This window comes from Notolabrus celidotus, chromosome 15 (assembly GCF_009762535.1).
Source record: "Notolabrus celidotus isolate fNotCel1 chromosome 15, fNotCel1.pri, whole genome shotgun sequence".
Classification (NCBI taxonomy): Eukaryota; Metazoa; Chordata; class Actinopteri; order Labriformes; family Labridae; genus Notolabrus; species Notolabrus celidotus.
The window spans coordinates 32,532,720-32,554,359 of NC_048286.1; the positions used below are offsets into that span (position 1 = coordinate 32,532,720).

Consider the following 21,640-nt stretch of genomic DNA (forward strand, 5'->3'; position numbering starts at 1 on the left):
TATAAAATAATACTGAATCCCTCCTCCGTTTTTCATTCCCTGCACACGTGTGTGCTAACAAGGAGCTTAGGAGGGAGGCATGCTAGTTGTAGGCTGTCTTAATAAACACAAAGGTCGGTTTTACTCCCCACGTCTGCAGATTTGAAGATCTAGTGGATGATTTTTAGTTTTCATGGAAAAGTGCTAGTGCTAGTTAGCATAGCCACATAGCTACATGTTGGTAGCTGTGTACCAAGACACACGTCGACATGCTGACAAATAGAACAACAAGAAACACTAAATCTGTGACCAATCCTTCAGAAAGGTCCTGCTGCAGGCGCCTCTCCGTCAGGATCAGATTCTGGATCAGATTCAGAGGTGTGGAAGTAACGCGGGTCTGTGAGCAGCCGTGTATATTCAGCCAACATGTAAACATTAGATCAACGTGCTGGACAGCCGAGGCCACACCCACTTCCTGAGGGGGCGTGGTCAGAGAGAAAACAGACTGTTCTGAACAGAGCTGAATAAGAGGGTTTTTCAGGCATGCCAAAATCGGATTTCAAAGTGGTTTTTTTAGCATAAACTTTAAAGACATGTTTTGGGGACCTCTTAGACCAATATATGTTGATGAAAAAAGTGTGATATGTCACCTTTAAAAATGCTGCTGATGCCCTGAGAAGATTCACATCAATCGTTTTTACAGTTTCTTGATTAAATGTCATTGAATGAAAGCCAGTATGAAGCATACAGAGCGTTTTAAAACAGACCTAACTGTAACTACTTATACCCCTTTTCGACTGAGGCAGTTTCAGGGCCGGTTCAGAGCTGGCGCTCAATTGAGATCCGGTTTTTAGTGTTTCAACTGTCAGTGAACCGGCTCCCTGCCAGGAAAACTGGTTCCAGAGCGGCTCCAACTCTTTGCTGGTCTAGGACTGCGAGCCGCTTATGTCAGGGGCGAGGGGCGAGGTTTCTGTGATCAAAAACACAACCGTGTTTCCTCCATTGTCCTGCAGTGAAAAAATGAAAGAGACTAATGGACTCCAAGGCAAAGCAGTGGACGGCCGAGGAGACAAGCCGCCGTTGTCCGCCATCCTTGTTGTTGTGAGGGAAAGTTGGCGGTAGCACTGCTGGGGAAAGCGTCACGTAAATCTGACGTCATGATGTGCCTCTTCCAAGGGCTCGAGCAGGCAGAAAATCAAACGAACCTGCAAGAGCACCAGCCTGGAAATACAACCCGGTTCACGTTGGTTGAAATTAGGTATTAGGGAAGCAGAAGTGCTGCAGGACTACATCTGAACCTAGTTGCAGAGAAGCGCTCTGAGGTTGAGGTTGTGGGCGCTCCCAGAACAAATATAACGGCAGCAGTGGACACGGCACCTTCAACATCTGTTCTTTGTTTCTTGTAGGATTTTAAAAACCCAAAGTCTGCTCAGTAAAGTTCACATGTTGGGTTGACCAGGACAGCATCCAGAGATGTCACCAAAGGGCTACCTAGGTTGTCACTTAAACCAAAAAACCCCTCCATGGAAGCTGGCTTATCATCCCATGTCCAACCGTCTGCACAGATGTTCTCCAAACTTAGCTGAATAGTTGTATTTATAGTGTTGGTAAGAGTCTACAAATAACTCTTCCTGCAGTTTATGGATGGTGCGTCACTTCAAAGGAAGTTGAGTATGAGGACTTGTTAGAGGAGACCCTTGGCATGTCCACAAACACTCACTCAGCTCACACATCCCCCATGGCGCTCTGAGACGTGGAACAGGCCGTGTGAGCGTCAGTCTGTTTCTCACCAGCTGATCCGAGCTCTGCTGTCGGGGTCAGGGGTCAGGGGTCAGGACATAACCAGCCAATCACACAGCAGAGTCAACTTTATACTGTTAGCTCAGGCTGACGGACTGTATTTACTTTAGATGAACATAATCCGCACAGCACCAAGCGCTCCAGATGAGATCATTCAGCCTTAGTACAAGCACAGTAACCAGCAGGTGAACGGTGATAGGATTCCTGTCGCACTTGTGAAACTCATCCTGTACAGATGTGTGTTTAGAGAGTTGGTTGAACATGGAGTGCCACAGATAGTGAACTGATCAATCTTATCTGTAAATAAATGTATGCAAAGTGTACACGTTAAAAAAGAACATTCCTCTTTTTTGAGTTTTGACTGTGAAGGGTGTCTTTAGAGGTTAAACGCCACGACGATGGCTGTAACTACGACAATATATTACAGAGGAAAAAAACGATAAATGTGGTGTATGTGGTGTATTTCAAAAAAAAGATATTAATGTTAAAGACAAAAAAATCCTGGTTCTCTCAGTGAGTTGCATTGTGTGATGAAAGTCTGAAGTGCTAAATGCATTAATGGGGAGAAAGTACATTTTATTGTAAAGAGAAAAATCAAACGTGATAAATGTGATCAAATGACTTTTTGTATATATGGGATTTTTGTAAATTTTTATTTCAATCTAATGCAACACAAACTACCAAAATTCATTTAATAAAGTACACTGTGGTCATTTTCCTGGCCTCAGGTTTCTTCTTTTTTCATATCATAATGAGGTAAATCACGCACACACACGCACGCATGCACACACACACACACACACTGGCTGTATTGATCTTCAACTCTTCTGTTTATGTGTTTTATAACCATCAGCCTCCACTTCAAAGCAACCTGTGCCTGATGACAGAGGAACAATCCTCAGTCTGTATCAGTTCTCCCCTCACATGCTCCCTAACTTTGTTTCCCAAGCTGTGGTGTGGGGACCCCTGATGGTCCATCCTCACCTGGTGTGTGGGAGTCCAAAATTCTTATAATTCCTCCTCAACTAAAGCCTCATATTTATAACTTTATTTGATTTTCCACTGATATCAGTATTTTGAATAGTTACTACAGTTATTATGACACCTCGTAGATCTAGTGTAGATAATGTTTGTTAAATGGTAAATAAACTAATCAGTTGGTTACAGAAGACGAATGGTTAAAAGTCACCAACAGATGGATTGATGGATGAATAGGTTGATGGATGGATGATTGGTTGGATGGATGATGGATGGATTGATGGAATGATGGATGAATAGGTTGATGGATGGATGGATGATTGGTTGGATTGATGGATGGATGATGGATGAATGAATAGATTGTTGGATGGATGGTTGGCAGGGTGGATGGATGGATGGATGGATGGATGGATGGATGGATGGATGGATGGATGGATGGATGCATGGATGGATGGTTGGATGGATGGGTGGATGGATGGATGGAGTGATGGATGTATGGATGCATGGATGGATGGATGGATGGTTGGATGGATGGGTGGATGGATGGATGGATGGATGGATGGAATGATTGATGGGTTGATGGATGAATGAATGAATAAGTTGATGGATGGAAGGATGGATGAATGAATAAGTTGATGGATGGATGGATGGATGGCAGGGTGGATGGATGGATGGATGGATGGATGGATGGATGGATGGATGGATGGATGGATGGATGGATGGATGGATGGATGGATGGATGGCAGGGTGGATGGATGGATGGATAGGTTGATGGATGGAATGATTGATGGGTTGATGGATGGATGAATGAATAAGTTGATGGATGGATGGATGGATGGATGGATGGATGGATGGATGGATGGATGGATGGATGGATGGATGGATGGATGGATGGATGGATGGATTGATGAATGGATGGGTTGGTGGATGGATGAGGTAACGCTCCTTCCATATATCACTGACCCACTCCTGTCTCATTTCAGAGACATCATTCCAGCCCGTACATTAACATGTAACCTCAGGCCACAGCTCCTTTCACACATTTCACACAAGGTCAAGCCCCTTCATGAAGTACAGACTTCTTGTGTTGAGTCAAAACAACACCAGGTCACATGATCATCATAAAGGCCTTTCTTTAAGCCCTTTCAGCAGACCCTTACCCTGCCCCCCTGAGAGTGAGGGTCTCTAACAAGCCTTATTTGAGACCTTACAGGGTCGTGAGCTGCTTCACTGAGATCTGACTCGATGAACGGCTTTAAGAAAAAGTGTCAGTTATGGACACACACAAACAGCAGAGATCAAAAGTCAAAATAAACCTCATGACACATTTTATCAAAATAGATTTATTTACAGGGCAAAGTGGATCTAAATATTTAAAAGTGCAACATTTATATCATATTGACACGGTTTTAAAAATATGCTGTAGATCATCTGAAAACCAAAAACATAAATATGGAAAAGGCAACCAGTTCACAGAAGTAAAGCACCCATTAGACTCCGAAACACACGTGTTTCATTAGAACACAGAATTCAGAGTTGGCAGTGAGGCTTCCACGACTACGAGTGCAAAATTATTCATTAAATCACAAAGTTTACTTACAGAGACACTAAGAGACTCAAAACCACAATTAATACATGACCAATGATTAGTTCACAACACCGATGATAAAGCACGAGTATTACAGTAACTAGAGGGTTTCATGAGCTGTCTTTAAAGCGTCTTTATTAAGGCTCTGTGTGGGACCGGGACCCGGACCAGGCTGATGTGGATTCTGCAGACCTGATGAAACGTCTGTTGGTTAGCTGTTAGTGTTTTTATCCCACCAGGATCAGGATGTGATTTATTATCATGACATCTTTATCTTCAGCTGAGGTACAGTGTTATAAACTTCTCATGCATGCTGCCATCCAAGGAGTTAAAAGAGCTGTGGGCACTCCACTGACTTAAATCACAAAGATCAGTCTTCTTTAGAGAGAGAGAGAAGAGGGTTCAGATTCTATCACTCTTTCTGCTGTAGATGACTGCCTTTACTTTGACTCTGGAGTTTAAGTCACATATCTAAGGACACACAGAAACAACTCTAGGGAAATATCTCTTGCAATCTCTGCTTGGACTGCACATTTGTTTTTTGTTATCATCACGTCTTCATTTGAAGTCAGTTCTTCTGTGCAGGTCGGTCTGAACAGCAGCTAAGGGTGGCAGCCTCAGAACCTCCACAGCTGCAGTCAAGCATCAATTAGGACCTAGATTCTGAAGGAACAAGAAGTGCTCTAATAAGTGCTGGCATCACATCTTTGTATTGGCTGGTGCTCTTACATTTTAAGCTGTATCATCACAGCTCTGAACTTTCATTTCAAGGTGTTGCATTAATGTGCCGGATAAACCAGGAAGGTGACGTGTGCACTTATGCTATTTTCTATTCAAACCAAATGTGAGTCAGCATTTCCAGAGCTCAGCGCATTCATGATCGTTGTCTCAGCGCTCTCAGCTGAAAACAGTTCAACCGTTGGAACACCGCCGCGCTCATCAATGCATCTTTTTGCAGACCAATCAGAATCAAGAAGGGGCGGGACTTCTGGAATCAACTTTGTCAAATGCAATGGCGGAGGTCTGTATGATGGTAGCAGTCAATACACTCATTTTTTGCAAGGTACAATTTCTGAGTTTAGAGCTTCTATCAGAAGTTTTCTTGTAAAAATGACATGAATTGAAAGGAAAAAATGGAGCAAATGAAACAAAACAGACCCACCGGTCACTACTTAGGGAAGAGGAAGTGCTGCAGGACAACTTTTATATCCTACCAAGAGAAAATGATGGAGAGAAGTGCTCAGAAATGTAGGGTTGAATAAAAACCGCCTTAGTGGACACAGCCTTTTAATATACATCCTCAACACTGGATGCTTGTTGAACTTTCAAACTCTTAATGTTGTAGTTATTCTAAGAGTTTCTTTAGACTCTTGATGGATTCTTTCACTTCGTTTTTTAAACATTTGAATAAACTTTTAAGTGCAATTCTGTTTGTGTGCATTAATATTTTCCTTTCTACGTGTGGCTCCTCGTCGAAGTTGCCAGAAAGAAGTGAAGTTGAATGATTTGACAAACAACAACTTCTGAGTCACCTCTAACAAATCACCTGAGCCAAGAAAGTTCCTCACTTTGGCAGATCGAAAGGGGAAATGGCTTCTTTCCAATCAGTTAACTCCCTTTTTGTTCAGACAGAGCTTTAAAACATCAGACAGTGTTTGTGACCCGCCTCAGAGCTTCTTCATCCCTAAGATTTACATCGACATGTCTTCTTCTCACAGGTGAGTGAACATCTACAGACTACAGTGCACGATGGGATTCATGTTTAGCAACTAAATGCTTCAAAACAGGTAAAACAGGTCAAATAGCTCCTGAATCCATGCCAGGATAGGGATGAAGACCTCAAGACAGAGAAGCTAAAACACATCTTTAGAGCTCTGAGCTGACAGGCACACATTAGAAGGCTTCTTACCTTCCTCACCTCTGACCCTACACTCATGATAACAATAGAACATTTGATTTCCTGATCTTAGAAATGTCCCGAGGAAAAACTAGTGACTTTAAAAATATTGGGACTATTTTCTTAGTTCCTCTCTGGTGTTGTTTTACTTGTTTCATGTTTGTAAGTCTGAGGTGATTTTAAACAGGAGGCAGTTTGCCTGGATCATTTTTTAGAGTTGATTTCTGTTTATATAAAACAAAGGGTAAAAAAACTACAAGGTGAAATCATTTTCAGGCTCAGTGTTTGTTGTTGTAATTCTCATTTTTGGCCACTAGGGGTCAAAGTGCTATTTTTTTCTACCACGTGATGCAAAAAATCCTGTAAGCATTTTTTTTTTTTAGAGTTTTTGTGGCTCAAACTCTCTAAACAACACATAAATAAACACTCAAGATTTTGTATCAGCTTCTTAAAGCTTATTAAAATCATGTTTGTGATATTAACATGTTAATTAATTTATATACATATGAGTATTACAAATATAAGCACTTGCAAAAATGTGCCTGAAATTGTATTCACCTGACATACATTTTTTTTTCATTCATTCATTCATTCAGTCATTTATTCATTCATTTATTCCTTCCTTCCTTCATTCACTCATTCATTCCTTCCTTCCTTCCTTCATTCATTCATTCACTCATTCATTCACTCATTCATTTATTCCTTCCTTCATTCATTCATTCATTCACTCATTCATTCATTCCTTCATTCATTCACTCATTCATTTATTCCTTCCTTCATTCATTCATTCCTTCCTTCCTTCATTCATTTACTCATTCCTTCCTTCCTTCCTTCCTTCATTCATTCCTTCCTTCCTTCATTCATTCATTCATTTATTCCTTCCTTCCTTCATTCACTCATTCATTTATTCCTTCCTTCCTTCATTCATTCACTCATTCCTTCCTTCCTTCATTCATTCATTTATTCCTTCCTTCCTTCCTTCATTCACTCATTCATTTATTCATTCCTTCCTTCCTTCATTCATTCATTCCTTCATTCCTTCCTTCATTCATTTATTCATTCATTCCTTCATTCATTCCTTCCTTCCATCATTCATTCATTTATTCATTCCTTCATTCATTCCTTCCATCATTCATTCATTCATTCATTCCTTCCTTCCTTCCATCGTTCATTCATTCATTCATTCATTTATTCATTCATTCCTTCATTCATTCCTTCCTTCCATCATTCATTCATTTATTCATTCCTTCCTTCCATCATTCATTCATTTATTCATTCCTTCATTCCTTCATTCATTCCTTCCTTCATTCATTCATTCCTTCCTTCCTTCCATCATTCATTCATTCATTCATTCATTTCTTTCTTTCTTTCTTTCTTTTGGAACATTTTATTTTCTGATGTCATAACCAGACCAGGAGAGTTTCAGCCCAGACCTTGTTTTTTCACTTTGCTGCAGAGTTTCTTAATGAAGTGTATTAATTTGAACCTACATCATCCTGTGTCATTTAACCAGAAGTCAAACCAACCAATCAGCCGGCCCCTGAGCCCGAGGTCCCTGTCAAATGATCATACTGTAATCAATGATAGCAGAGAATCAGAAACATAAGAATAAGATATTGTGCACATAAAGAAAAATCTGTATCATTTAACTTTTTGAGGTATGATTATTTTCAAGTTCATTAACAACTTCGGGAATTCTCTCCTTGAACAGATCAACTCTGGGAATGAGCAGATTCAAACAGGTTCGGTTAATTCAAGAAGACATTTCAACAAGATGCAAAGATACAAAGACTGTGCATGCAGGAGAACCTCAGCAGCTGCACTCGGGGGGGTTCGATGTGCAAATATTAAAAACATGTCCGGCCACCAAACCTGTGCACACTGAAGCCGTCGGACCATCGTGTTGTTTTGGTCTCACTCTGGACAGTCTGTCTCTGGTGTTCACCTGATGTTATTGCTCTTTGTGTTTGGAGTGAAATCTCTCCAACAAAGCTCGCAAGATGTTCCCTGGGATCTGCTGGTGCCGGTCTATCAGAGACTGGACCGCCTGCTGCACCTGGAGACCCAAAAGCATCATCAACAGCCCGGTTTATGGGTGACTTGTGTCCAACATCCTGCAGAATACCACTCTACTTCATCAGTCAGAGCGGCGCCCCTCAGTGAAGGACCACCCAGAGGAGTGGCAGCAGCCGATCCTTTTTAAACCCAGCATTTCATTTTTGTACACTGTAGTACACATTAGTTTTTCCTTGATTCCTCTGATACTTTACATGTGACTCTATTGAGTCCTGATGCACCATACAGAGGACAATCGTAGCTTTCCAATGATATATCATGTGTGGGGGTGTGGCTATGACAAGTAGCCTTTTCTGGTCTTTTGAAAATGGCTGCAATCTCACCAAGCACATTTTATGGAAAAAGGAAAGGTAATCATGATATTCATATTTAAAATGTTTTTCCAATGTTATACTTTGATTGTTTTTAGTAAGTTAACATCTAAGGATCTCAATTAAACAATGAATTCAATGAATTCAATTAATTGAGTGTGTTGTGTCTTTCTCTTAGGTTCATGCCTGTGTTGGAAGAATACAGAATTGCAGATGATGGTACCCTAATGAGCCGTAGAGACTGGACATCAATGAAGTCCGGTTGTGCCCTACAGTGCACATGTTGTAAAATGTTATTAAAGTAAAGTTTTAAAAATATATATCTTTAAAAGGTGACATATCACGCTTTTTTCATCAATATATATTGGTCTAAGAGGTCCCCAAAACATGTCTTTAAAGTTTATGCTCAAAAAAACACTTTGAAATCAGATTTTGGTCTGCCTGAAAAACCCTCTTCTTCAGTCCTCCTCAGAACAGTCTGTTTTCCCTCTGACCACGCCCCCTCAGGAAGTGGATGTGCCTCGGCTCTCCAGCACGTTGATCTAATGTTTACATGTTGGCTGAATATACACGGCTGCTCACAGATCGCGTTACTTCAACCCTCTGAATCTGATCCAGAATCTGATCCTGACGGAGAGGCGCCTGCAGCAGGACCTTTCTGAAGGATTGGTCACAGATTTAGTGTTTCTTGTTGTTTTATTTGTCAGTATGTCGACGTGTGTCTTGGTACACAGCTACGAACATGTAGCTATGTGGCTATGCTAACTAGCGCTAGCACTTATCCATGATAAATAAAAATCATCCACTAGATCTTCAAATCTGCAGACGTGGGGAGTAAAACCGACCTCTGCCAGAAAGGCAGCAGGACCTTTCTGAAGGATTGGTCACAGATTTAGTGTTTCTTGTTGTTTTATTTGTCAGTATGTCGACGTGTGTCTTGGTACACAGCTACAGCTACAGCTACTAACATGTAGCTATGTGGCTATGCTAACTAGCGCTAGCACTTTTCCATGGAAAATAAAAATCATCCACTAGATCTTCAAATCTGCAGACGTGGGGAGTAAAACCGACCTTTGTGTTTATTAAGACAGCCTACAACTAGCATGCCTCCCTCCTAAGCTCCTTGTTAGCACACGTGTGCAGGGAATGAAAAACGGAGGAGGGGTTGAGTTGTATTTTATACAGTCTATGGGCTGAACAAGCTCCGAGCTCTGACTTCCTGTTACAGACCGGATATTGTTGTTACGTAACAAAAACACTGAAGTCTGAAACGGCTGGTTTCACACACATTTACAGAAAGGTGGAGAAATCAGAACAGGGGCAGAATGGATTCTTTTCATTCTCAGGGGGGTCTGTAGACAGGGACACATATTTCAGGTAGAGAACCATTAAAAAGTCCATTTTGCATGATATGTCACCTTTAAAGTGTGTTCTTTAATTTAACTTATAAAGAAAAAAACTCAAAATTACAACCCTTTATTCCCCCTGGGTCTCAGGAGAACACAGACATGATTATGTATCACATCAGAAAGACAGCTTCTTGTCACATGACTTTTTGGTCAACATGTTTCAGAGCATGGGGAATAACTTTGACTGTATGAGCCAAACCTGACTCTGCCTGATAACCCTCAGAAGGTCCCAAAGCAACAGCATGGCAGGGTGTGAAACCTCATGAATTGAATCTTGATATGGTCTTTAGGAACCTTTTGGCAACAATTCTCTCCAAATTCCTCTCAGTTCCTCTCCAAAGCAGACTCATGGTGTAATTTAACCTCAGAAGAGAACTCTGAATAAATGAGTTTTTCTTACAAAACTGAGGCATGCTCTGAGGCAGGCTTGATCTCTAGATCTGACTAAACTGAATTGCCTGTGTCAAGTCAAATTTAACTAAGAAAGGATGGTGACATGACATGAAAAAGTCATCTTAAACTGTTGTAAAGCCAATGAAGCAAATGACACATCTTACTTAACAGCCAAATCTGCTTGGACTGACATGATTCTGAGAAGAATGGATAACGGCTGCTGACAACACCAAGCGCTGTGCATCGTTTCCCCTCCTTTATCTGCTCCGTCTCAAAGTCTAATTTAAAAAGCCAATTCTGCTAATGATGATGCATAAACTTCTGCAGCTCTGCAGTTTGCTCAGGTTTGATTGTGATTGAGATGAGCTCTGCATCTCCACTCAGAGCTGCTCACCCTGACTGCGCTATATTCTATCCCCAGTCAAAAGTTTGGAAACACCTTCTCATTCAAGGGTTTGTATTTATTTAAATTATTGTAAACACTGTAGATTAATACTGAAGACATCAAAACTATGAAAGAACATATATGGAATTATTTGATTAACAAAAAAGTGTTAAACAAAGCAGAATATGTTTTATATTTTAGATTCTGTAAAGCACTAGCATCATGAAAGTACAGCCAGTTTTCCATCCACCATGACACCTGTCAAACCATCAACACCTTCACTGAGAGGAGGATTAAAGTGAGGCAGAACGACTTCAGTACACTCACCTTCTCCGCCAGCTCGGCAGCGTTCAGGTTGGGGTCATACGGGATGGGATCGCCGAGGAAGGTACGAAACTTGACAGGAAATCCTCCATAAATGGGAGCTATAGGGAGACGGAACGTTTCATACACCCAGCGATAGAATCCTGGTTTGAAAAACAGAGACAGAAGAAATGTAAGAGAGGATGAAGAGAAGGTCAGGACAAGTTAAAGGCTAGGAACAGGTTCATATTCCCCTGTGACAAGTCATGGACTGTGTTAGTAAACACAGCTGCTGGTTTCAAAGTGAGGACGGTGAAGGCGTATACTCAAGACCAGGGTTTCTCATTGGATGAGAGAGGACATACCCAACGTGTCACTACACTCCCTTACAACACACACAACATGCATTAAAGGTGACATATCACGGTTTTTTCATCAATATATATTGGTCTAAGAGGTCCCCAAAACATCTCTTTAAAGTTTATGCTCAAAAAAACACTTTGAAATCAGATTTTGGTCTGCCTGAAAAACCCTCTTCTTCAGTCCTCCTCAGAACACTCTGTTTTCTCTCTGACCACACCCCCTCAGGAAGTGGATGTACCCTCGGCTCTCCAGCACGTTGATCTAATGTTTACATGTTGGCTGAATATACACGGCTGCTCACAGACCCGCGTTACTTCAACCCTCTGAATCTGATCCAGAATCTGATCCTGACGGAGAGGCGCCTGCAGCAGGACCTTTCTGAAGGATTGGTCACAGATTTAGTGTTTCTTGTTGTTTTATTTTTCAGTATGTAGACGTGTGTCTTGATACACAGCTACGAACATGTAGCTATGTGGCTATGCTAATTAGCGCTAGCACTTATCCATGACAAATAAAAATCATCCACTAGATCTTCAAATCTGCAGACGTGGGGAGTAAAACCGACCTCTACCAGAAAGGCAGCAGGACCTTTCTGAAGGATTGGTCACAGATTCTGTGTTTCTTGTTGTTTTATTTGTCAGTATGTAGACGTGTGTCTTGGTACACAGCTACAGCTACAGCTACAGCTATGAACATGTAGCTATGAGGCTATGCTAATTAGCGCTAGCACTTTTCCATGACAAATAAAAATCCTCCACTAGATCTTCAAATCTGCAGACGTGGGGAGTAAAACCGACCTTTGTGTTTATTAAGGCAGCCAACAACTAGCATGCCTCCTTCCTAAGCTCCTTGTTAGCACACATGTGTGCAGGTAATGAAAAACGGAGGAGGGGTTGAGTTGTATTTTATACAGTCTATGGGCTGAACAAGCTCCGAGCTCTGACTCCGTGACAGACCGGATATTGTTGTGACGTAACAAAACACAGAAGTCTGAAACGGCTGGTTTCACACACATTTACAGAAAGGTGGAGAAATCAGAACAGGGGCAGAATGGATTCTTTTCATTCTCGGGGGGTTTGTAGACAGGGACACATATTTCAGGTAGAGAACCATTAAAAAGTCGATTTTGCATGATATGTCACCTTTAAGGACACTGTGCTGTCCTCTCTGTGTGCAGCTGTGTGTTGTGTGTGTGTCCTTGTGGATTTTGACTCTTCAACACTTACTGAGGGTTCCCAGAGATCTGAAGCCTTCCCGCAAATTCTGCGTAAACATTGGAATTACTGGCTGAAAGAAGGACAGAGTGAGAAAGAGAGAAGGTTAGAGGAGAGGGAGTCTGCAGACACTCATGGATTCTGCACTGAAGTACACTTTTAGTAAAGTAATTCAGATGGTCACAGTAGATCTTCGTGACATTAACGCACCACTTGAGAGTCGATGGCGACCTGTGCAAAGCCTCTCCGTTTGCCCCAGAGCAGAGGGTACGTCTCGTCGCTGAACAGAGCCTCCCGCACTCCTCCTGGAGAGATCCCCAACAGGTGACCGTTCTTCAGGGCCCTCACACACTCCTCCTGAGGACCATGGATCACACTGAACACCTCCAGCAGCAGCTTGAAACCTGGAGCAGAGGGACAGGGAGGTCAGCAGGTTTAAGGGGGGCAGAGTGGAAGAGACAGGAAGTAAAAACACGAGCATGAAGCTGACGTTCAAACAGATTTAAATACAAACACAAAAACAGGAGCTGCACGCTCTGACAAGTGAGCTATCCTGCTTACTCTCCTCGCTAATGGACACAAATCAATTTTTAAACCTAAGTTTTTATTTCTTTAACTATAAACTTTTTGACACTTTCCATAAACTCTAGGATTTTCTTTCAATTTCTTTTAACAAACTGAGTCTTACTTTCTTTCTTCCTTGATCTTATATTTTAAAATATTTTATGTTTTAATGCTTATGTTTCTTTAATGTCATATTTTAGATTGTATATTACAAATTTGATGTCCTAGTTTAAATTTTATTCTTTAGAATTTAATATCATATTTTAAATTAAATACCTTATAATTTAATGTCATATTTTAAAATTAGATATTTTACAATTCAATGTCATATTTTAAAATAGATATTTTATTGAATGTCATATTTTTAATGAGATATTTTACAATTTAATGTCATATTTTGAATGTAATATTTTACAATTTAATTTTTTATTTTAAATTAGACATTTTTACAATTTAATGTCATATTTTAAATTCAATATTTTACATTTGAATGTCATATTTTAAAATCGATATTTTATAATTTAATGTCATATTTTAAAATATATATTTTAAAATTTAATGTCAAATTTTAAATTCAATATTTTACAATTGAATGTCATATTTCAGAATAGATATTTTATAATTTAATGCAATATTTTAAATGCAATTTTTTAAAATTTAATGTCAAATTTTAAATTCAATATTTTACAATTCAATGTCAAATTTTAAAATAGATATTTTATAATTTAATTTCATATTTTAAAATGGATATTTTATTGAATGTCATATTTTAATGAGATATTTTACAATTTAATGTAATATTTTGAATGTAATATTTTACAATTTAATTTTGAATTTTAAATTAGACATTTTTACAATTTAATGTCATATTTTAAATTCAATATTTTACATTTGAATGTCATATTTTAAAATAGATAATTTATGATTTAATGTCATATATTGAATTTGATATTTTACAATTTAATGTCATATTTTAAATGAGATATTTTACAATTTAATTTTATATTTTATATTAGATATTTTGAAATGTAATGTTATATTTTAAAAATTGATATTTAACAATTTAATTTTATATTTTATATTAGATATTTTAAAATGTAATGTCATATTTTAAATGTAACATTTTACAATTTAATGTCATGTTTTAAAATTGGATGTTTTATTTGGCTGCACAAAATTAACATCATCTGAACTGAATGATGTAATGATGATGATGAAATTTAAATGCTTATGAAATGTTTGAAGGGTTTTCTGTATTTTTGTTGGTTGTTAATGTTTTTGTTGTTAACTCTGTGAAGCACTTTGAATTGCTCTTTGGATGAATGATACTTTAAAAATAAACTTGCCTGGCCTGATCTATGGGCCTGGCTCAGTCACTGACAATCTATTCTAAGCTGAAAGCAGGAATCTTGAAGGCACAACAATCTCCAGCAGTCACTCTGAAACCTGCACTTCATTTTGAGCCGTGCTTCTGCCAGGATCCTCTCAAGAGGCCACTCCAGCTCCGCTCGATGAATCAGTCTGGAGGAATATTAATTTAGCTTGAAGCCATCTGTCTCTCAGGGTCCCCCCACGCTGGCATACTCCTTCTACATCTCTAACATCTACCTCTTACACCTCTTTACTCTCCTGATCCTTCATGAGGTGACTGTTAATCATGAGACTGACAGGGTCGAGCTACAGACGGCCTGATCGACACTGTAACGTATGACGAACGTCTTCAGGAAGTAATGTTTTACTGATCTCTCCATGAGACTGCTTGGCTTCTGAACGGCACTTTGCCAGGGAGATCTCACAGATCTCATTTTCATCTCCTCTTTCTGTTGTCCGTCTCTGTAACTTCACAGCGTCATCATCAGGCCTTCTATTTCAAGGACTTCAACAGCCTTTGATTGGAACATTGATGTCTATTTTCTGCTTCATTCATTGGCAGAATGAAGGATGAGTGTAAGTCTACAGTCATAATGTACTATACTGAATTTAAACAGCAACAAGTGCTAGGTTAGTGTCGCAGTTAAAGCTCCCTCTCCATATACAGAGGCGTGGGTTAAGTCCTTGTCCCAGGGGTTCCTGACCTCTGTCCCTCACTGCTGCCTTCTGATGCAGCTGGGATAGTAAAATAACACACTGTGCTTTGTTGAATGTCACATTTCACTTTGAACAGGTCCCAGACGGCTCAGTTGGTAATCTGCACTTTGTGTTGAATCAATACAGACCTGAGGATGATGCTGAATCAAAGGAGTCAGCGACAGCGCTGCTGAAGGGGTGGAAACTGACTGCAGGACAGACAACACTGAGGAAGACTCGGGTCTAAGGGACGTCCTCAGGCTGGCATGTGAATGGTAAATGGACTTATACTTCATCTCTCTTCTAGTCTTTCTGAGCACTCAAAGCTCTTTTACTCTACTCGTCACATTCACCCATTCAGATGACCAACTCTACCACTGAGTCACAGCCTCCCAATGTATTGTTCAACATTGTTAATATTGGCTTTAACTCTGCTCTGAAATGCAAAATAATATATATATTTTTTAAAATGCCATCAAAGGGATTAATAGTGATTATCTACTGGGACTCAAAGATTGTTCTGGATTACATAAAATGTAGAGTTTAATAGCTCTATTAAAATGTTATTTACAAACAGTGGACCACTGAGTCTGAACTTCACCATGGTTTTTAATTTAAAAAAGAACACAAAAATTCTGAAGTAAAAGAAAAAGAAAAGGTAAGAAATTAATATGAGGATGAGATTATTATTCCTTTAGATTTTTTTTCATTGTTTTTTCTTTGTTTGTTTTTTTTTTTTTTATTTATCTATTTATTTTTACATGTGTTTATTATTATTTTTTTATTGTATTACATTTTTTTATTTATCTATTTTTACAGTGTTTTGGTGTTTTATTATGACCTTTTTATTGTATTTTATTCTAATTAATAATTTTTTTAACAGTGTTCTATTATAATTTTTTTATTGTATTTTATTTATTTCCTTATTTATTTTTACAGTGTTTTATGTGTTTTAATTATAACTTTTTATTTCATTTTATTTATTGATTTATTTTTACAGTGTTTGATTTGTTTTATTATGTTTTCATATTGCATTTTGTCTTTATTTATTTTTACAGTGTTTTTATTTTTTTTCATTGTTACTTTTGATTGTATCCCCATTCTTTATTTATCTATTTATTTATTTTTAATTATTTATTTATTTATTTTTAGAGCTTTATGTGTGTTTTATTATGCTTTTTTTTAAATTGTATTTTATTTATCTATTTATTTTTACATCTGTTTATTATTATTTTCTATTGTATTACATTTTTTTTATTTATCTATTTATTTTTAGTGTTTTATTATTATTTTCTATTGTATTTTATTAGTATTTATTTATTTATCTGTTTTTACAGTGTTTGGTGTTTTATTATGACCTTTTTATTGTATTTTATTTATTTATTGATTTATTTTAACAGTGTTTGATGTGTTTTATTATGTTTTCATATTGAATTTTGTCTTTATTTATTTTTACAGTTTTTATTTTTTTTCATTGTTACTTTTTATTGCATCTCCATTCTTTATTTATCTATTTATTCATCTTTAATTATTTATTTATTTATTTTTAGAGCTTTATGTATGTTTTATTATGCTTTTTTTAATTGTATTTTATTTATCTATTTATTTTTACATGTGTTTATTTAATTTTTTTATTGTATTACATTTTTTTATTTATCTATTTATTTTTAGTGTTTTATAATTACTTTTTATTGTATTTTATGTATTTATGTATTTATTTATGTATTTATGTATTTATTTATCTATTCATTTTTACAGTGTTGTATGTGTTTTAATATCAAATGTTATTGTATTTAATTTTTGTGTGTGTGTTTTAACGTATTTACCTCACTGTGCAGCACTATGATAAACTTTATTGTCTTTTTAAATGTGCTACACATAAATAAAGTGGATTGGAAGTTTCAAGTAGGTCTGCATGTGTGACGGTGTACCTGGGATCTTGAAGAGGAAGTGGTCAGCTACAGAGTGACAGGTCCGGCCCTTTTGGATGATAACGTTGGCCAGAAAGTAATAGTAGTCTATGGGGATGGCTCCATGGTAGTACACGATCAGGGCTGGTCCTTTGTCTGGGATCTTCTCCAGTCCATGGATCTCGTAGCCTGAGAGAAGAGGACGAAGATGTTCTCTGATCAAAAGATGATTCTTCTTTTTCTCATTATCAACACAAAGCTGAGTCCAGTCAATCACCTTCAGTTTGATTCATTTCTTATGTTTTGCATTTCACATGTTGTCCCATCCTGAATCAGTACTTGGTTGTGTTTTCTTCTTTTAAAGCCTGTTTCAGTATCTGGCTTTGTTTGTGTTTCTGCACTACTTGTCTGTTCTTCCTTGTTTTCAGTGCTTTGTTATGTTGCAGGTTACATTTCTATATAAAAGCACATTTGAATATTAGATGGTGGTGTTTTATGTTAGTGCAGCACACATACTACTCTCTTTGTGTTTGTTTTGTTTTGCAGCAGAGGAAAGAAAGCCCATATTTGCATCAAACCAGGCCGCACACTCAATAACCAAACAAGCCTCTGAAGTCCTCTGACCTGTGTGTTGAAGCTCATGTTGCATTGGATTGTAACCTGGTGAATTAAACTGTCTGGATCATTGGTGCTGTGAAGTGTGTGAGCTGTCATATCCTTTTGTTTTGAGCATTGGATTGTAAGCATGGAGTTTTCTGAGTTTGCTTTATAGTTTAAAAACATGAATGTAACAGAAAGAGCCTCGAACCAATCAAGAGAGCAAAAGAGAACAAAGTCAGAATTCAGAGAGTAAAGTCAGAATTATGACTTTAATCTCAGAAGTATGACTTTAATCTCAGAATTCTGACTTTAATCTCAGAATTCTGACTCAATCTCAGAATTCTGACTTTAATCTCATAATTCTGACTTTAATCTCATAATTCTGACTTTAATCTCAGAATTCTGCTTTAATCTCATAATTCTGACTTAATCTCAGAATTCTGATTTTAATGTCAGAATTCTGACTTTAATCTCAGAATTCTGACTTTAATCTCATAATTCTGACTTAATCTCATAATTCTGACTTTAATCTCATAATTCTGACTTAATCTCATAATTCTGACTTAATCTCATAATTCTGACTTTAATCTCAGATTTCTGACTTTAATCTCATGATTCTGACTTAATCTCAGAATTCTGACTTAATCTCAGAATTCTGACTTTAATCTCAGAATTCTGACTTTAATCTCAGAATTCTGACTTAATCTCATAATTCTGACTTTAATCTCAGAATTCTGCTTTAATCTCAGAATTCTGCTTTAATCTCAGAATTCTGACTTAATCTCAGAATTCTGACTTAATCCCAGAATTCTGACTTTAATGTCAGAATTCTGACTTTAATCTCATAATTCTGACTTTAATCTCATAATTCTGACTTAATCTCAGAATTCTAATCTCAGAATTCTGACTTTTTTCTCATAATAATAATAAAAATAAAATTGTCCCTAATCCTCTTCTGTAACAGCTCACAGCCTGATGAGAGGTTTAAATAACATTCTCTTCTTCTAACAGACAACCCTTTAAATGTTCCCTTTACTTTGCCAAGCTATGCTGCGATTCTTTCTCCATCCCCTCTTCCTCACAGCATGCAGGTCGTTCTGAGCACGGACAGAAAGATGAGCAGCTTCCACCAAAGATCTAACTTTCCTCAGTGTCGTTTATAGCAGCTATAAAACAGCCTTCTGAATACACAGCATAAAAAGAACCAGGAAAACCTCCAATCAATAAAAGCCCACAGCGTGTTACCATGCCAGATGGCTCCGTGTCCGTCCCACAGAGTAGCCAGGGTCTTCCTGGCTCCGTCCCACAAGTTGTTGCTGTAAGCCTCCCTCAGCTGATTCTTCCTCTGTTTGGAAAGAAAATGAATCAGGAAAGAGAACGTTTGGAGGGAAACAAGGGAGGGAAGAAAACTAATCTCATTCTTACACATTAACCAAGGCCTTTCTTTGTAGAGGAGTTTGAGGATCAGTGTGCAGCCAAAGGATGATGTAACATGAAGCTGACATGTTAGTGAAGCGCCAAACTTTCAGCTCTATCACAGAGCCACAGACGGCCCTTACATTGGTTTGTTTACGTATGGAAATAAAGATCAGGCTTGGAAAAAACACTAAGGGAAAAAAAAAAACTGTCTGGGACCAGGTCTTAGTTATGCTGCTATAGGCTTAGACTGACACACTGGGATCCTGTCTTTCCCTCTCTCTCCTCTCTCTGCCTGTCTCTCACTTTAACTCTTCCTGTCCCATTAAAGTTACTAACCATAGACCTTTCTGGAGTCCCTGAGCTCCCTTGTCTCGTAGGTTCCTCTGGATCTCTGCTGTAGATTCCTTTAATCCTTTCTTCTCTTCTTTCTTTCATTCCTTCGTTTTCTTTCTTTCTTTCTTTCTTTCCTTGTTTTTTTCTTTCTTTATTTTGCTCTTTCATTCTATCCCTTTTCCTTTCATTCCATTCTTCTTTCTTTCTTTCTTTTTCTTCCTTCTTTCTTTTCTTTTTCCTTTCTTTCTTCCTCCATTTATTTTTCTTAGACCTTTCTGGAGTCCCTGAGCTCCCTTGTCTCGTAGGTTCCTCTGGATCTCTGCTGTAGATTCCTTTTTTCATTCTCTCTTTTCTTCTTTCTTTCATACCTTTGTTTTCTTTCTTTCTTTCTTTCTTTCTGTCTTTCATTCCTTTCTTTTTTCTTTCTTTCTTTTGCTCTTTCATTCTATCCCTTTTCCTTTTATTCCATTCTTCTTTCTTTCTTTCTTTCTTTTTCTTTCTTTTCTTTCTCCTTTCTTTCTCCATTTATTTTTCTTAGACCTTTCTGGAGTCCCTGAGCTCCTTTGTCTCGTAGGTTCCTCTGTAACTCTGCTGTAGATTCCTTTTTTCATTCTCTCTTTTCTTCTTTCTTTCATACCTTTGTTTTCTTTCTTTCTTTCCTTTGTTTTTTCTTTCTGTCTTTTGCTCTTTCATTCTATCCCTTTTCCTTTCATTCCATTCTTCTTTCTTTCTTTCTTTCTTTCTTTCTTTCGAGCTCCCTTGTCTCGTAGGTTCCTCTGGATCTCTGCTGCTGTGGATGTGTCAGACTCCAGCTGCTACAACTACTACTATCCGTCTCACCACTATCATCTCTCTCTCTCGCTCTCTCTCTCTCTATCTCTCTCTCTCCATCTCCATCTCCCTCTATCCCTCTATCCCTCTCTCCAACACGGTAGGTCTCAGCAGATGTGTGTCTAACATGAGTCTGGTCCTGCTGGAGGTTTCTGCCTGTTAAAGGAAGTTTGTCCTTGCCACTGTAACTTGCTAAATGCTGCAAAGTGCTCTGCTCATGGTGGATTAAGATGAGATCAGACTGAGTCCTGTCCGTAAGATGGGACTGGATCTGATCCTGTCTTGATGTTGGGTCTTTGATAGAACAGACCTGCTCTGTTTGGAAAGAGCATTCAGCTACATGTACAAAGTCAAAAGTACAGATGTTTGCTCCCTCTCTGTTTACTTCTTTCTTGTTGTTGTATTCCTCTCTTATCCTCTCAGACTTTCACAGAGAGACAGAATAAAACTATCTTTTTCACGATAGGATCAGTCTTTCTTTTTTGTCAGACATCCTCACTTCTTTGTTTTTAGCTGCATCATTCAAAAACACAAAGTCACATAATATCTCATCCATGTTGTCCCCTGTTATCATCCAGAGATCTCTGCCTCTCCTCCACAAGAAGACTCACATCAGACTGTCTCAATCCATGTGAGGGTGCTTGTAGGATCAGCGATCGTGTCGATGTTTTACCTTATAAACATGGAGGAAGAGTATGGAGAGATACAGGAGGATGACGATGAGGAAGGGCAGGATGAAGACGATGGCCAAAGGGGTGAACACCCACAGCAGGTACTCCAGAACACTCAGATAGTCCTCCACCTGACCCAGGCCTGCCCAGTCCTCCAGCGCGTGGAACACACACACCTGTGGACCAAACAGAAAACACTGTGACGGGAACACACACATGAAGAACTGTTGGGTAAATCTTAAATACTTGGTCACTCTTTATGTGGCATCAGCACATTTATTCTTTTGTATTCTTTTAACTTCAGTGACTTGAGGAGCACAAACCGGATCTATTGGCCCAGTTTTAGTGGACTAACAGGAAAGTTCTGAAATCTGGAAACACATAAAAGAGGACGTGCATCGCTCCAAACCAGAAGAAGCAGAGCTGTTCCTTTAAAAAAAACACACACACAGTGTGTTTATCTGATGTGGGTTGGAGCTCCACAGGCAGAGTCTCGGGGGTTAGTCTGACATTTCACATGTGGCAGAGGAGTTCAGGAGTGTTGGTCAA

At 38.4% G+C, this 21,640-nt stretch overlaps 2 protein-coding genes across 4 annotated transcripts in view; one reads left to right on the forward strand and one right to left on the reverse strand.

Moving 5' to 3' along the window:
• Positions 1-4,328: 4,328 nt before the first annotated feature.
• tmem68 (transmembrane protein 68) lies at positions 4,329-21,324 on the reverse strand. 3 transcript variants are annotated; one of them, XR_004634206.1, is made up of 8 exons: positions 21,094-21,324; positions 19,083-19,182; positions 17,259-17,426; positions 12,907-13,100; positions 12,709-12,769; positions 11,144-11,283; positions 8,115-8,298; positions 4,329-5,008 (listed from the first exon to the last, which is right to left on the reverse strand). XR_004634206.1 is itself a non-coding variant. In XM_034704027.1 (7 exons), exons 1-7 carry the CDS (start codon positions 21,307-21,309, stop codon positions 8,194-8,196), a joined length of 984 nt encoding a protein of 327 aa, XP_034559918.1. In that variant the 5' UTR covers positions 21,310-21,324; the 3' UTR covers positions 7,892-8,193. The 3 variants fall into 3 exon arrangements, 1 of the variants encoding a protein (XP_034559918.1); XR_004634207.1 differs by lacking the exon at positions 4,329-5,008 and adding an exon at positions 7,632-7,797; XM_034704027.1 differs by lacking the exon at positions 4,329-5,008 and having other exon boundaries at positions 7,892-8,298.
• Positions 21,325-21,555: 231 nt separating this feature from the next.
• The window catches only part of tgs1 (trimethylguanosine synthase 1), an 11,087-nt gene continuing 11,002 nt past the window's right edge, over positions 21,556-21,640 (forward strand). The window contains exon 1 of the mRNA XM_034702952.1: positions 21,556-21,590. Within this exon, the coding sequence (XP_034558843.1) occupies positions 21,556-21,590 (35 nt within the window). The remainder of the gene's footprint in view (positions 21,591-21,640) is intronic.

Excerpts from the sequence above, each read along its gene's own strand:
- tmem68 (XM_034704027.1), bottom strand. The coding sequence starts at position 21,309 with ATGTGTGTGTTCCCGTCACAGTGTTTTCTGTTTGGTCCACAGGTGTGT. Across the intron at positions 19,183-21,093 it reads TCTTCCTCCATGTTTATAAG|AGGAAGAATCAGCTGAGGGA; the intron begins GTAAAACATCGA and ends CTTTCCAAACAG. Across the intron at positions 17,427-19,082 it reads ACACGGAGCCATCTGGCATG|GCTACGAGATCCATGGACTG; the intron begins GTAACACGCTGT and ends CTCTTCTCTCAG.